This window comes from Oncorhynchus nerka, linkage group LG8 (genome assembly GCF_034236695.1).
Source record: "Oncorhynchus nerka isolate Pitt River linkage group LG8, Oner_Uvic_2.0, whole genome shotgun sequence".
NCBI lineage: Eukaryota > Metazoa > Chordata > Actinopteri > Salmoniformes > Salmonidae > Oncorhynchus > Oncorhynchus nerka.
Genome location: NC_088403.1, coordinates 48,668,581 through 48,685,885, shown reverse-complemented (window position 1 = coordinate 48,685,885; position 17,305 = coordinate 48,668,581). Strand labels below are relative to the sequence as shown.

Below are 17,305 nucleotides of genomic sequence, written 5' to 3'. Positions count from 1 at the left end.
CTAGCTGCGTTGTTGACACTACCCTAATCAAGTCGTACCGTTGAGTGTGAAGTTTCTACAATGCTGCTTATCGGGAGCTAGCTGGCTAGCTAGCAGTGTTGGTTACGTTGCGTTAGGAGAACGACAATAGCTGGCTAGCTAACCTAGAAAATCGCTCTAGACTACACAATTATCTTTGAAACAAAGACTGCTATGTAGCTAGCTATGTAGCTAGCTACGATCAAACAAATCACACCGTTGGGACTGTAATGAAATGAAGTGAAAAAGTGATACTACCTGTGGAGCGACGCGGAATGCGACCGGAATGCGAAAGTTCTATTCAGTAGACGTTGGCTGGCTATTGGCTAGCTAGGAGTGTCTCCTACGTTAAGGACGACAAAATAGCTGGCTAGCTAACCTCGGTGAATTAAGATAATCACTCTAAGACTACACACTCTAAACTACACAATTATCTTGGATACGAAGACAGCAAAGACAACTATGTAGCTAGCTATGTAGCTAGCTAACACTACACTAATCAAGACGTTCAGTTGAGTGTGATAGTGCTACGGTAGACGGTGAACGTGTTGGACAGATAGGAGACGACAGATAGGAGACGACGAAATACGATAATTACGCAATTATCTTTGATACAACGACGACTACTATTGTCAGTTGAAGTTTAGTCTCTAGCTGCCCCTTACTCTGTTTTCCAGGTACTAACTCTGAGCAGTCCAACGCTTCTGAGTCAGAGGACCTCAACGAGCGCGACCAGCGGCCCCGAGGCGTGGGCGGAGATGAGAGGGGTTCCCGTCGGGGTGGCAGGGGCCGTGGATCCAACACCGGACGGGGTCGCGGAGGACCCGCCTCAAGGACTACCAACTCTATCAGCTCAGGTGCAATACAGCAGGCTTATTAATGGTGCAATAGAGCAGGCTTATTAATGGTGCAATACAGCAGGCTTATTAATGGTGCAATACAGCAGGCTTATTAATGGTGCAATACAGCAGGCTTATTAATGGTGCAATACAGCAGGCTTATTAATGGCGCAATACAGCAGGCTTATTAATGGCGCAATACAGCAGGCTTATTAATGGCGCAATACAGCAGGCTTATTAATGGCGCAATACAGCAGGCTTATTAATGGTGCAATACAGCAGACCTATTAATGGTGCAATACAGCAGGCTTATTAATGGTGCAATACAGCAGGCTTATTAATGGTGCAATACAGCAGGCTTATTAATGGTGCAATACAGCAGGCTTATTAATGGTGCAATACAGCAGGCATATTAATGGTGCAATACAGCAGGCCTATTAATAGTCCAAATGAGGTACAGGGTTGTATTCATTGTGCACCAAATATAGAGGGAAACAAACTGAAATTGGGAGGGACTTTGTGACCTTGTCCAATGAGAAATGCTCTTTTGAGTGTTCTGTAACAATGTTTTGTTCCGGTGTGCTCTAATGAATCAAATTTGTCCTTGGTGATACTGGGATGTTTCGGGTCAAACCTATTGGCCAAGTTTTCCTTCATTACGACTGGAAGGTGGTACAGTTTGATATGCTAGGCCTCTTTCTTTCTCTCCTCTCTCCTGGCCAGTGCTGAGGGACCCGGACAGCAACCCGTTCTCCCTGCTGGAGGGTGAGAGTGAGCAGGGCGACACGGACACCAGCGAGGGAGTGGGAGGAGTAGACCGCAGGAGACGCTCCCGCCGTCGCCGTAATGACCAGGAGCCAAGCGTGATGGACGCCGCCGCCACAGAGTCAGACAGCCAGGTCGGACCCAACGAGAACGGACTGGGTAGGAAGTCTGGAGAGTACCAGTGTTAGTTATGCTGTATGACTAGTTTGAAGTTGGAAGTGTTAAAGTTATGTCTCTCATACTTCCTCTTTTTTTTTGTCTCCTTTATCAGATGAGGAGGGCCGACCCCAGCGCCGCAACAGGAGCCGCCGCCGTCGTAACCGCGGTAACCACCCCGAGGGAGGATCGCCCAGCCATGACAGACAGCCAGCCGAGGGTGAGCAGTGTGTCAGACGTCCCAAACCTCCCTCCCTGTTGTCAGTCTAGACCTTAGAGGAAAATGGTAGTCTGATCTAGTCTACCGTATCCTTCCTTAGTCTCATTCGTCACTGTGTTGTGCTGGATTTGTCATTAAACAGTATATCCTGTTTAAATCACTGTTCTCTGGCTTCTTGTCTGTAGTGACCGTGGCAGACTACATATCCCGCGCCGAGTCGCAGAGCCGACAGAGCCTTCCCCTGGAGACACTTGCTGCTTCCGAGCCTAAAGTACAAACACACACACACAGTAGAAAATACCGGCTTATAGCAACTTGTTAAACTGACAGTTTCCCCTCCTCTGCTGTTCCCCCAGGAGAACGGAAGCAGCGCCAAGGACGAGCGCATGGTGCCCTCCAAGCGTTCCCCTAGCAACGGCATGGCCATGCCCAGCGAGACCCTGGTCAACGGCGTCTCGTAGAGGACTAGGTCCCACCCCCTAAAAACCCAGGTCTAGAGCAAGACTTCATGGCAAACTCTGTCCCTGCTTGCATTTACTTAAACCTTAAAACAGATGAGTGAAAAACAACAAAATACCGGATTCATACTTTGAGTGAGAGGGGGGAGAGAAAAAGTACAAAAAAACGACAGTCGCATCTTACTTAAACACACGTAACGGTGTATGTTATCCTATCTATCAGTACTTAGTGCTTATTTTAAAAAACAACTAGGTTGCCAAAAGGGCTGGTGGATATGACTTGATTTAAAAGAGAACTGAATCTCAGAAAACAGGACGAGACAATTTTTTTTTTAATGTTATTACTGGTTTGGACTTGTGGTCGCTCTCCCATTCAAACAGAAGCGTCTCTTGAGAGGAGAGGAGAATAGATGCCAGCTGGAGAAAGGGAGGGATAGGCGGATGAGTCCAAGCGGTGAAGAACAAGTTGTCAGGAGTGCTACGTACCCTGGCCTAAATGTCGGTTGGTGATGACGGACAGACCGATGTGATTATTGATAGACATTGTGCCTTGAATTTGAAAAAGTTCATTGTTGAGTTTTGTGTCACAGGAAAGAGGTTTTTATTTTATTTTTGCTCAGAGAACATACCAGTAGTGAGGGAATGGGAGTTAAGAGTGTAGAGGTGTTAACTGTGGTAGGACAGAAAACAAGGGAACGGGTGACTGGCCAGAAAGTCTGGTGCCAAACAAAAAAATTCAAGGCGCTTGTCCTCAGTGAGAGTGGACTGGACAGCGTTTGGGCTGTGTGTGTGTGTGAGAGATTGTGTTTGTACGTACGTGTGCACAGTTGAGAGAGCTGGCAACCACAGGATTAAAATCGGGGGGGGGGGGAGAACACAGAATTCTTGGAACATAGCCCTGGGTCGGTGGTGAGGTCACAAAGGCAGGCGAGGCCGCTCTTTTGGCCGGGCGGGGTAGGAGGAAGTGTTGCATCACTTCCCGTCTCCCATGCTCGACACTAGTATCCAGGGCTGTCCCTATACATCCTGACAGACCGACTGACCGACAAACAATGAGAGGTTAAGGACTTGATGATATATGGATCGATTTAGACTTTAAACAAATGAGAATTTTAGTGCCTCTTTTTCTCATGGCCCACTAGCAGTGTGGAATAGAGAGGTAGGGTATCACGGCGCTCTAGCTTCCAGCCACACTTACTAATGCCTGGGTGAACTGCAGAATCGCGGTCTGAACGCACATGCCACGACGACCACGAGGGAAGGGAGGTAGACGGGTTGAAGGCGAGACACGTTGTTTCACCCTTCTAGAATGGTCCATGTGGTCGTGGCTGTGGGAGGAGACAGGCAGTCTAGACTGACTGATGCTCACAGCTTCAAAAGGGATGAGTAGAGCCATACACACATGGGCTTACACAGATGCACGACCGCACCACGACACTGTTGCAATTCAGTCACGGGCGGAGGGCTTCAGTCAGTGTGGTCGACTGTGCGTTGTGGTCAAAGGAGAAATTACAGTGTTTTGAGATGGAACTATAAGCGAGATGGTTGTCCGGTTCCTAAAGGTGGCGGTCGACAGGCGGGGGGGGGTGTGACTCAGAAACCCTTGGTGGCTCATGTTACTGTCTTGGTTACCTCTCTCAACTGCGTTTTGTTCTTTCCACATAGAAAATATGAAATAAAATGGAAATGAAATCAACTGTCTTTTGAGATGAACTGGTTGATTTCTTCTGAGTTTGCACTATTTTTCTAAAACGATCAACAAACCAACTGCATGATCATTCAGCAGTAGCTTTGCACGAGGCAGAGGGTTCACGTTTCAGTTTCACCATTTTATCCGCTACTAGAACTGCTGCTAATGTCCACCTTGAATGTGTTTTAGAATCCATGCCGTAGACACTTAAGTACTGTTGTGGCTTCGGAATACCTTTCCACCACTCGAATTCACCCCCAATATGGCTGCCTTTTTACAAGGATGACTAAGAATAAAAGAAACCCCATTTCCTTAGTGTAATTGTTTTCTTACCCTCATTAAATACTTATTGTAATACTCAGTGTAACATTGAGCATGATAGATGTTCACACAAGTATTGAGGCTAGTTAGGGATTGTGTTTACTGAATTACAATCACCCAGATTGATTGACCCCTTTTTTCTTTTCAACTGTCTGCGTGTTAATGCGTCAGCAGCGCACTGAGTATTTCTATATTTGGTTCATGTGTGCATGCCTGCATGTAGGATTGAGAAAGATGGATCACTTTTGTCTTGTTATAGTGTGAAATGTGTACCTCGCTCCGTTGTCTTTAATACTATCTGCCGCTTGTGGCTCACTATCCCCATGTCTTTCTGGGTGGAGAGAATGTTGACCTTTCTGTGTGTGTGTATGCTAGTAGTACTGTTCAGGTACTGTCAACTCCTCAGTGTCAGGTAGGCTGGTCTTCACACATGTTCTGATGGCAATAAAGGACTTCATTGTTTGATAAGCATTTGTCCCTTTGGCTAAATCAAGAACATTTGACACACAAACCTTGGGACTGATAACTGAAATCCCCGTTGTCACTCACCTGATGACATGTAAAATTGAATAGGTTAGTCTAATGACAACCTTTACAATTGATAGCCTTCAGCAGAATTTCGCTAAACTCTGTCCTGGGTTGGTTTTTTCCCTAGCACCTACACAGCTGATTGAAAAGAATTCAAGTTTGATGAGTTGGTTTTGAGTCAGCTGTTTCGTGTTAGGGCAAAAACCTAAATGTGCTCCCGGGGGGCCCTAGGAAACCCTGTTGTACAGCAGCTTACATTGATAATGTCTACATACAGAAAGGGGCTTTATGTTAATAAGGGGGGAAAAGCAGTCGCTGACCATTTAGATCTGGTCCGTTATCGCTGAGGCAGCACGTCACCCTGGATCTTGTTAGTCTTATGGCATTATATATACACTTAACAAAAATAAGCGCAGCATGCAACAATTTCTGAGTTAAGGAAATGTCAATTGAAATAAATGTAAGTCCTAATCTATGGATTTCACATGACTGGAATACAGAACTTAGGGGCGTGGATCAGAACACCAGTCGGTATCTGGTGTGACCATTTGCCTCATGCAGTGCAACATCTTCAGAGTTGATTAGGATGTTCATTTGTGGTCTGTGGAATCTTGTCCCATTTCAATGGCTGTGTGAAGTTACTGGATATTGAAGGGAACTGGAGCACACATCGATCCAGAGCATCCCAAACATGCTCAATGGGGGACATGTCTGGTGAGTATGCAGGCCATGGAGGAACTGGGACATTTTCAGCTTCCAGAAATTGTGTACAGATCCTTGCGACATAGGGATGTGCATTATCATGCTGAAACATAAGGTGATGGCGGCGGATGAACGGCACGACAATGGGCCTCAGGAGCTTGTCAGGTACCTATGCACTCAAATTGCCATCGATAAAATGCAATTGTGTTCATTGTTTATGCCTGACCATACCATAACCCTACCACCACAGGGCACTCTTAACAATTTTGACGTCAAACAGCTCACCCACACAACTCTGGTTGTGAGGCCGGTTGAACAACCTGACATATTCTCTAAATCAATGCAATTGGCTTATGGTAGATAATTAACATTAAATTCTCTGGCAATCGCTCTGGTGGACATTCCTGCAGTCAGCATGCCAAGTGCACTCTCCCTCAACCGTGGCATTGGGTTGTGCAGAACTGCACATTTTAGTTGCCTTGTCCCCAGCACAAGGTGCACCTGTGTAAACATGCTGTTTAATCAGCTTCTTACTATGCCACACCTGTCAGGTAGATGGATCATCTTGGCAAAGGAGAAATGCTCACTAACAGGGATGTAAAAAAAAGTGTGCAAAATTTGAGAGAAATAAGATTTGTGTGTATGGAACATTTCTGGGATGTTTTATTTCAGCTCATGAAACCAACACTACATGTCACATTTATATTTTGTTCAGTGTTTATATAGGGAAAAGCGTTCCATTAAGGATGCAGAATGTCTAAACAGCCTGTTCTGTGCCTGAAGGAACCCAGGAGGGATGTGATGCTGTAGCCAGAAGACTGCCAGCAATGGGACGGATGAATTTTATAAATGGCCAGGTGACTATGAAACCAGTACAGGCTCCGTTTAGACATGAAGCCCAATTTATATTTTTCCACTAATTGGTCTTTTGGTCAATCAGATCAGCTCTGAAAAAGATCTGATGCCAATACCAAGTAGTGGAAAAAATAAACCCAGCGATAGTCACTCCCCAATGTTAATCATGTCCCAGATTTGAGTAAAGTAAATTGTGTAGGCTGCCTCAAGTTTTTTACAGCAGTTAGGTGGCAGATCCGAATTAGTCCAACAAGGGGCAGCAGTGTACACCTGCCCAAGAGGGAATCGGTGGTGTATTCATTAGTCGGATTCTGTTGCAAGACTTTTGGCTGTTTACTCCAAATGTTCTTAAACTTAAATTGTAGTTCAATTGAGTCTTCCAAAAAATAAAACGTCTGGGAGAAGTTGGAAGGAACCCTGTGGACTTCACTCCACTTTAGAGCGTGGAAGAATCGATAATGTATAGATGTGCAGCTGAGCTTGTCCCAAACACATTGCAGACTATTCGGATTGGAATGGCAACGTGTGGAAACTACAACTTCAGCTTTTACGTCACGTTGAAGAGCGTTTGGAGTAAACGGTTTCTGTTGCAGAACGTTTTGCAACAGACGTTTTGAAATGGAATCCGACTAATGAATGTGACAGAGTTCTAATACCACTGGCCCGGCTGTGTGGTAGTATTGGATGTAGCCTCCTGCAGCTGCGTCGGGCGGGGCATATAATATGCAATTAGAGCATGTATTGTATTGTCAACAATTGGGAGTCACACTGACACAGTGGTGACCTGTCATTCAGGGCAGGTGGTGCTCTAGATTATTTTTTGCATGTTATTTTGGAATTAATACGTGTCACATCAGTTTGCAACCAAAAAAAACAAAACAAAAAAGTTAATAAAGCCGCATACAAACATGGTCTCTTTTTTGCTTATTTTTTTGAGCAAGTGCCAAAATGCAGGTGTTTCAGCCCAGCTCAATGCTTCCTGTGGTGGGGCAGCCAGCGGAAAATACAGAGTGTAGGGGTTGGTAATGTTCTCTAGATGCACCGTGATTGGTGCAGCACCGTGATTGGTGCAGCACCGTGATTGGTGCAGCACCGTGATTGGTGCAGCACCGTGATTGGTGCAGCACCGTGATTGGTGGTGCAGCACCGTGATTGGTGGTGCAGCACCGTGATTGGTGGTGCAGCACCGTGATTGGTGGTGCAGCACCGTGATTGGTGGTGCAGCACCGTGATTGGTGCAGCAGCACCGTGATTGGTGCAGCAGCACCGTGATTGGTGCAGCGCACCGTGATTGGTGCAGCACCTTGGGTGCTGCCATAGATTTACATCAGAAGTTCACATCCAAGAAGGCTCAAGGTCATTGAGCGTCTGCTAAATGACTTAAATGTAAATGTAAATAAAATGACGTCAAAACACGTTATATCTACCATAGCTTTGATTGGGCTGTACAAAAAAACGAATAGTGTAAAAATGTATGCATCACTACTGTAAGTCGCTATGGATAAGAGCGTCTAATAAATGACTACAATAAAAAATACAAATGGCTGATCATGTCAACATCATACTTTAAAAATCTTAGCTAGCAAACTAGACAGGCTTTCATCATCACGAATTAAGACTACAATCTACTGGCAAATCCTTTTCAATTCTTCATATGAAGAGAAATGATAGATAAAATGTAACCGTGCTCATTGGCCATTGGACATAAATATTACACAAGTTGGAAATCGCAAATTCAACAATGAGTGGTTTGGAAATTCCAAGAGTTTAAGGGTCTCTTTTCCAAACGTAAAAGTTAAACATTCACATGCAACACCATGGGCTGGAAAAGGTTAAATACATTGGCCATGCTGTCAATCCAGCATGACTTCTGCCCATTCAAAACACCTGGAAACTGGGAAATCCCAGACTTCAGTGAATTCTAGACAACTGGGATCTCGGGGAAAAAAACAAACTATTTTTTAGTTCGGACCTATAAAATGTGTGTTTGTGAACAATTTCTAAGGTACATACATTCAGCAGGGCTGGCAACTTTTGAAGAAACTTGGAGTGAGATTTGCTATGTGAATTTCATTGCCCCCCTTGCACAATCCCTAGAAGGGGAACTTGGAAAATGTTACTGTTTTCAAGCTCATTTCCAGCAATTCTATGTATTTTGCCATGGTTTATGGCCAGTTGGAATTTTATCATGTAAATCTTAGTGGGGCAAACTAGCCCACATTTTTGGGGGGATGCATGCCAGCAAAGTCACTACATAACACAACATGAAACAATACATTAATTGCACTATAACGGTGACAAACTGTGCCCACAAACTGTTAGGGCCTACATAAAGCTGTCCCAACAGCAGAGTCCCAACAGCAGTCCCAACACCTTACCACTTCCACACCTGGCAATCAGTGGAGCCTTGTCTGGTATTGAAACAGTTCATTCAGCTACATTTACTGCCTTTAAAAAAAACTGATATGGCTAACTTGCTTAAACAAATGTGGCTTCTACTGACAATTGAGATGTACAAAATATGGCATAAGGTGTCGACGAGCGGAGGAGAGGGAATCCGTAATTTCGATTAAGACATAAATGAGCGAGCTAGGACGGACATAGTCAATATAACTATTTATTCAGCACTTTTGAAATGTACAGCAACAAAATTCAAAACATGGCCCCTTCTTACATTATTCTCCCTGTACACCAAGTCAGAACCGTAGGATAAGAAAAGGGAGCATATAAGCAGACAATGAATGCTCTTATAATATTCAATGATTACATTTCTCTAAAACAGGCTATTTTATTTATTTTTTATTTCACCTTTGTTTAACCAGGTAGGCAAGTTGAGAACAAGTTCTCATTTACAATTGCGACCTGGCCAAGATAAAGCAAAGCAGTTTGACGCATACAACAACACAGAGTTACACATGGAGTAAAACAACATACAGTCAATAATCCAGTAGAAAAATAAGTCTATATACAATGTGAGCAAATGAGGTGAGATAAGCGAGCTAAAGGCAAAAAAAGGCCATGGTGGCGAAGTAAATACAATATAGCAAGTTAAACACTGGAATGGTAGATTTGCAGTGGAAGAATGTGCAAAGTAGAGATAGATATAATGGGGTGCAAAGGAGCAAAATAAATAAATACAGTAGGGGGAGAGGTAGTTGTTTGGGCGAAATTATAGATGGGCTATGTACAGGTGCAGTAATCTGTGAGTTGCTCTGACAGCTGGTGCTTAAAGCTAGTAAGGGATTTTTGTAGTTTGTTCCAGTCATTGGCAGCAGAGAACTGGAAGGAGAGGCAGAATTGGTTTTGGGGGTGACCAGAAAGATATACCTGCTGGCACGCGTGCTACAGGTGGGTGTGGCTATGGTGACCAGCGAGCTGAGATAAGGGGGGACTTTACCTAGCAGGGTCTTGTAGATTACCTGGAGCCAGTGGGTTTGGCGACGAGTATGAAGCGAGGGCCAGCCAACAAGAGCATACAGATCGCAATGGTGGGTAGTATATGGGGCTTTGGTGACAAAACAGATGGCATTGTGATAGACTGCATCCAATTTATTGAGTAGTGTATTGAAGGCTATTTTGTAAATGACATCGCCAAAGTCGAGGATCGGTAGGATGGTCAGTTTTACAAGGGTATGTTTGGCAGCATGAGTGAAGGATACTTTGTTGCGAAATAGGAAGACAATTCTAGATTTAACTTTGGATTGGAGATGTTTGATGTGAGGCTGGAAGGAGAGTTTACAGTCTAACCAGACACCTAGGTATTTGTAGTTATCCACATATTCTAAGTCAGAACCGTCCAGAGTAGTGATGCTGGGCGGGCGGGCAGGTGTAAGCAGAGATTGGTTGAAGAGCATGCATTTAGTTTTACTTGTATTTAATAGCAGTTGGAGGCTACGGAAGGAGAGTTGTACGGCATTGAAGCTCGTCTGGCGGGTTGTTAACACAGTGTCCAAAGAAAGGCCAGAAGTATACAGAATGGTGTTGTCTACGAAGAGGTGGATCAGAGACTCACCAGCAGCAAGAGCGACATCATTGATGTATACAGAGAAGAGAGTTGGTCCAAGAATTGAACCCTGTGGCACCCCCATAGAGACAACAGGCCCTCCGATTTGACACACTGAACTCTATCAGAGAAGTAGTTGGTGAACCAGGCGAGGCAATCATTTGAGAAACCAAGGCTATCGAGTCTGCCGATGAGGATGTGGTGATTGACAGAGTCGAACGCCTTGGCCAGGTCAATGAATACGGCTGAACAGTATTGTTTCTTATCGATGGCGGTTAAGATATCGTTTAGGACCTTGAGCATGGCTGAGGTGCACCCATGACCAGCTCTGAAACCAGATTGCATAGCGGAGAAGGTATGGTGGGATTCGAAATGGTCTGTAATCTGTTTGTTGACTTGGCTTTCAAAGACCTTAGAAAGGCAGGGTAGGATAGATATAGGTCTGTAGCAGTTTGGGTCAAGAGTATCCCCCCCTTTGAAGAGGGGGATGACCGCAGCTGCTTTCCAATCTTTGGGATTCTCAGACGACACGAAAGAGAGGTTGAACAGGCAAGTAATAGGGGTTGCAACAATTTCGGCAGATAATTTTTGAAAGGGTCCAGATTGTCTAGCCCCGCTGATTTGTAGGGGTCCAGATTTTTCAGCTCTTCTAGAACATCAGCTGACTGGATTTGGGAGAAGGAGAAATGGGGAAGGCTTGGGTGAGTTGCTGTGGGGGCTGCAGTGCTGTTGACCGGGGTAGGGGTAACCAGGTGGAAAGCATGGCCAGTCGTAGAAAAATGCTTATTGAAATTCTCAATTATAGTGGATTTATCGGTGGTGAAAGTGTTTCCTATCCTCAGTGCAGTGGGCAGCTGGGAGGAGGTGTTCTTATTCTCCATGGACTTTAGTGTCCCAGAACTTTTTTGAGTTTGTGTTGCAGGATGCAAATTTCTGCTTGAAAAAGCTAGCCTTGGCTTTTCTAACTGCCTGTGTATAATGGTTTCTAGCTTCCCTGAAAAGTTGCATATCACGGGGGCTGTTCGATGCTAATGCAGAACGCCATAGGATGTTATAGGATGCTATAGGCTACATGTGCACCACCAAGTCAGAACAGTAGGCTAAATTATGAGGGGAAAATTGACAAAATTATTAGGATGAGGCACATGGGCTACTAACAGCTTACTACACAACATACACTTAGTATTACTTTCTTAGCTACAGTATACATGTCTCCCTGGCATATTACACAATTTATGCAACAGCACAAAATACATTTTTGGTCTCACCTTGTTGTGCTGTGCTCACTTGAACAGGAAGGTGGCGTGGTGGACCTTTGTCATTAAACTTTGTCATCAAAGTCTGGCATTCCCTGGATTTATGGTGGTTTCAAGACACCTTGGAACTTGGGGAAAAAAATAAGTTGAATCATGATGACGTCAGTCATTTTCAGGTTGGAGCTCTAGAAAGAGGCCCGAGTTCCCGACTTACAAAAACGTATTTTCCTAGTCGGAGCTTTTTTTTTCAGAGTTCCAAGTTTTTTTTAACTCACTGAAGTCTGAGATTTCCCAGTTCTGAGTTTCCAGGTGTTTTCAGCTTGGCTGAGCTCAGCATAAATCATGCTGGATTGACAGCATGGCCAATGTTGAATGTTTATCCTTTTAAGCTTGTAAAAAGAGACCCTTAAACCCAGACTTGGACCACACACCCACTTCACTGAATAGCAGGCTAGTGATTGCTTTGCAATGCTTGCAGTTAGCCACTGATTCATTTCAAACTACTCAGTGTTGAATTTGCAACTTGTTGTGTAATGTGTCCAATGAGCACCAATTAACACTGATATGTTTTATCTATAATTTGACAAGTATGGAAAAGGATTTGCCAGTAGATTGTCGACATAATTCGTGATGATGACTGCTAGCTTTTTTAAAAGATTTTGAAAGTATGATGTTGACATGATCAGTCCAATGTAGATGTATATCGTGATTTGACATAATTTTATCTATGGCCAATGACCTTGAGCCTCCTTGGATGAGCACTTCTAATGTACCTCTATGGCAGCACCCAAGGGGTTTGAATTTTCAAGCTCTAACTGTAGATTTTGCGGTAATGTAGTGTCCCCATGAGTGACAGAACACTGAGCCAATCACGGTGCAACTAGAGAACATTACCAAACCCACCACCACAGAAAGCACTGAGCTAGGCTGAAACACCTGCATTTTGGAGCTGCCTTACTCAAGAAAACAAAAAAGAGACCATGTTTGTATGCAGCTTTATTAACTCCATTATATTTTTGACATTGTTTGCAAACTGATATGTGACACATATTAATGCCAAAATAACATGCAAAACAAGCAACAACAACAAAAATATACACATTACCAGCTAAAAGTTTGGACACACCTACTCATTCCAGGGTTTTTCTTTATTTGGACTATTTTCTACATTGTAGATTAATAGTGAAGACATCAAAAGTATGAAATATCACATATGGAATCATGTAGTAACCAAAAAAGGGTTAAACAAATCAAAATATATTTTATATTTGAGATTCTTCAAAGTAGCCCCCCTTTGCACACTTCCCACTGAGATAAGGAGACACCAGATACGGACTGTTACTTCTGATTTTGACCCTCCCCCCTTTGTTCAGGGACACAGACATAAAGAGAATCTTTATTGAACAAAAACATTTGTGTAACTGGGAGTCTCGTGAGTGCAAACATACGAAGATCAAAGGTAAGTGATTCATTTTATTGCTTTTCTGACTTTTGTGACCAATCTACTTTGCTGCTAGCTGTTTGTAATTTTTTGTCTGCTGAGAGCTGTCCTCACATAATCACATGGTTTGCCACATAAAGCCTTTTTGAAATGACACGCCGGCTGGATTAACAACAGGTTAAACTGTGTTTTGGTGTATTGCACTTGTGATTTCATGAAAATGAAATATTTTTTGTAATTTAATTTGAATTTGGAGCTCTGCAATTCACCGAATGTAGACAAAAATGATCCCGCTAAAGGGATCTGAGCGGCAAGAGGTTTTAAGTTTGCTGAAAATAAACGCAGTTGACAGTGAGAGGACGTTTATGTGACTCGTACCATGGAGTGTTGCCACTACATCAAGGCTCTGCACAAGAATGTTTTATATTCATGGTTGATGGCAGAGGGGAACCAAATCATAGACCACAATCTCCTTGTCCATAGACTGCTTTCAAGGTTAGGACACAAACATTTTGTCATTTGGGTGAACTATCTCTTTAAAATAGATCTGGAAGAAAATCCTGTTTGCTCTCCAGGACGGTTGGCCCCCCCTGATCTATGTTTCCCAAGTGCTGGGTGTTTGAAAATGTTCTTGTTTAGCAATTCATTTCTCAAAATCACCCAAACTTCAAGAACAATCTAATGAATATATTAATGTGGTTTACGCCTACTAGTTGAAGATCCTTTCCATCATTTTACTCTACATAGACACAATATGATGTGTTTATGAGTTGTGAGTCACCATCTCTGCCTAGCATGTGCACAATACTAAAATGTCAAAAATTATATTTAATTCCTGGAGTATTTAATATCCAATGCTTATTTGTATGGCTGCAAAAATATATAGCCTCCTATCATTCATTTTCAAATACACGAGTAGGCATATCAGATTTAAAATATGTGATTACACTGGCAAAATTGGGGAGTAATAATAAAAAAGTTTGGGGAATAACAGTACTATTCTTGCTGACAAGCACAGTAATTACCCTATTTTAAACCATTGTTAAGAATGAGAATTGTTCTACTGATCAGACTAAATAAAGTAAATAGACAATAACATCTCCTGTAGACATGATGACATAAATCTGCCCCTACACCCTAACAAAATTATTTTTCTATTTGTTTTCCCACTCTAGAATCAAACACTCTGCTCTGGCCCCCCAATGGTGGAACAAACTCCCTCACGACGCCAGGACAGCGGAGTCAATCACCACCTTCCGGAGACACCTGAAACCCCACCTCTTTCAGGAATACCTAGGATAGGATAAAGTAATCCTTCTCACCCCCCTTGAAAGATTTAGATGCACTATTGTAAAGTGGCTGTTCCACTGGATGTCTTAAGGTGAACGCACCAATTTGTAAGTCGCTCTGGATAAGAGCGTCTGCTAAATGACTTAAATGTAAATGTAAATGTAAACACACACTTTTGGGATTCCCAATCTGTTTTAAAAAATGATTTTCATAGTTACAAATTAGGTCACTCTACAGTACCAAACTTCCATGCTAAAACATACTGTAGGTCTGTCTGTTGCATTTTTGTTGTCACCGCCTAAATCCCAATCACCAAACGAGTGGACTAATGAGAGGACTAAACCTTTTAGTCCCCTCATTAGATCTAACGAGGGGATTAAACCTTTCCCCCTCAGGAGACTGAAAAGATTTGGCATGAGCCCCCAGATCCTCAAAAGATTCTATAGCTGCACCATCGAGAGCATCGTGACCGGTTGCATCACCACCTGGTATGGCAACTGCTCGGCCTCTGACCGTAAGGCGCTACAGAGGGTAGTGCGAATGGACCAGTACATCACTGGGGCCAAACTTCCTGCCATCCAGAGACTACAGTCACCCAAATTATAGACTGTTTTCTCTGCTACTGCACGGCAAGTGGTACCGGAGCGCCAAGTCTCGGACCAATAGGCTCCTCAACAGCTTCTACCCCCAAGCCATTAGACTGCTGAACAATTCATACAAATTGCCTCCGGACAATTTACATTGACCCCCCCCACCTACATGTACAGATTACCTCAACTAGCTTGTACCCCTGCACACTGACTCGTACTGGTGCCCCCTGTATATGGCCTCGTTATTGTTATTCTTGTGTTACTTTTTATCATTACTTTTTATTTTAGCATACTTGGTCAATATTTTCTTCTTCTTGAACTGCACTGTTGGTTAAGGGCTTGTAAGTAAGCATTTCATGGTAAAGTCTACACTGTTGGTTAAGGGCTTGTAAGTAAGCATTTCACGGTAAAGTCTACACTGTTGGTTAAGGGCTTGTAAGTAAGCATTTCACAGTAAAGTCTACACTTGTTTTATTCAGTGCATGTGGCAAATAAAGTTTGATTTGATTTAATGAATGTGTGGATTAAATATGCTTTACTACATGCTGTCAAAAGGCTGCATTCTGCAATAGATTTATGGAAGGGAGTAACAGCAACCAAATTTAGTTGACATTTTACATAAAACACCGCTACCATGCTGTTCTTTTTAAAGTTTTATCAAATCAGCAGAGAACATTGTCTCTCCATTCCATGAGTGAGCCCCAGAAAAACTACTGTTGAAACACATTCTGCAATTACCTGGGGTGTATTTGTCATAAATGCCACTGACTCTAGCGAGACTAGAGACTGCCATTCTGCCTTATATGATCAGCATGTCTTGTTTTTTTGCCATCATCCCTATTTACAAGTACCTTTCACTCAAGTGTGCTGTGTGTTATTGACAATGAGTACGTTTACATGCACAATATTATTATTGATTGTGCCAGTAGGCAGATTATGCAACAGTCATATAACCACTTTACCTGTTGATCTTAAATCGGCGTAAAAGCAATCGAAATAAATTCCCACCGATTAAAATACATGGGTTTTCTGCGCAATATTTCGAATTATTAGGAAAAGGCGTTCCTGCGGTGTATTTGATCTGCTCGTCTGCTAGCACCAGCCGAGCGAGGCCTCTTTAGCGCGATTGAAGTGAGTTCGGAACATCTGAATGCAGAGCTGCCAACAGTTCAGTTGTCTCACGCATTGGCCGTGAGACACACGCATCTGACCCTATTCCCACAGAGCACCTCTTATATCTCACGCATCGTAAACTAATGCATTTATTTATCTAATTAGTCCATTAGCGCGTTAACTTTTCAACTAGGATCCAAATCGTTTTGAAATCGGAGGATCTGCGCCTGCAATATAACATCACGAGCAGAACCTCTATCACTGTCCTGTCTTGCCACATCTGTTTCAACCGCGGCACATTGAAGCATATGATTGGTCTAGTTATGTGAGGGATCAAGGGGATTGGATACATGTTTTAAAGAAATGCCTCTCAAGATTAGAGTGGAACTGGGGGAGGATGTATACCACAGTGCCAGAACATACATTTTGCAACTCCTATACCTCGAAGATTAACAAAAACAACACATTGACTGCTTGGATAGGATTTGCCGTTTTTGATAGTAGTTGTCCTTTAATTATCCTTTACATGTATAAATTGTATAAGAAAACAGAGTACACACATATTTGTGCTACAAATGGGTGGCACGGGATCTGATTGGCAGGATTATTTGAAGAAGAGCACAGGTGCAACCCTCAGATCACAGTGTGCATTGTGGGGCTTACATACCAAATGACACCCAATTCTCTATATCAGGGCTCTCCAACCCTGTTCCTGGAGAGCTACCCTCCTGTAGGTTTTCAATCCAACCCCAGTTGTAACTAACCCAATTTCGTTTATCAACCAGCTAATTATTAGAGTCAGGTGCGCTAGATTAGGGTTGGAGTGAAAAACAACAGGACCGTTGCTCTCCAGGAACAGGGTAGGATAGTCCTGCTCTACATAGTGCACTTCCATTGACCAGGGTCCATAGGAGTCTATGGAGGTTTTTTGTTGTTCTATCTTATGTTATTTTTAGTGCTACGCTGATTTTGATTACTGGATTGTTGGGTTTGGAGCTTTGCTGAAAGGCATTTAAAGTTTCCACACCAAACATAGCGACCAACAAAGCCAGCAGAAAAA

The 17,305-nt window shown here is 43.2% G+C and overlaps 1 protein-coding gene across 4 annotated transcripts in view; it reads left to right on the top strand.

Annotated features, from left to right (window-relative positions):
* fxr2 (FMR1 autosomal homolog 2) overlaps positions 1 to 4,935 on the top strand; it is a 33,123-nt gene extending 28,188 nt beyond the window's left edge. For all 4 annotated transcript variants that reach the window (XM_065021866.1, XM_065021864.1, XM_065021865.1 and 1 more), the window contains exons 13-17: positions 696 to 875; positions 1,581 to 1,781; positions 1,894 to 1,998; positions 2,184 to 2,269; positions 2,355 to 4,935. In XM_065021866.1, the coding sequence (XP_064877938.1) occupies positions 696 to 875; positions 1,581 to 1,781; positions 1,894 to 1,998; positions 2,184 to 2,269; positions 2,355 to 2,459 (677 nt within the window). In that variant the 3' untranslated portion in view covers positions 2,460 to 4,935. The remainder of the gene's footprint in view (positions 1 to 695; positions 876 to 1,580; positions 1,782 to 1,893; positions 1,999 to 2,183; positions 2,270 to 2,354) is intronic.
* Positions 4,936 to 17,305: the final 12,370 nt, after the last annotated feature.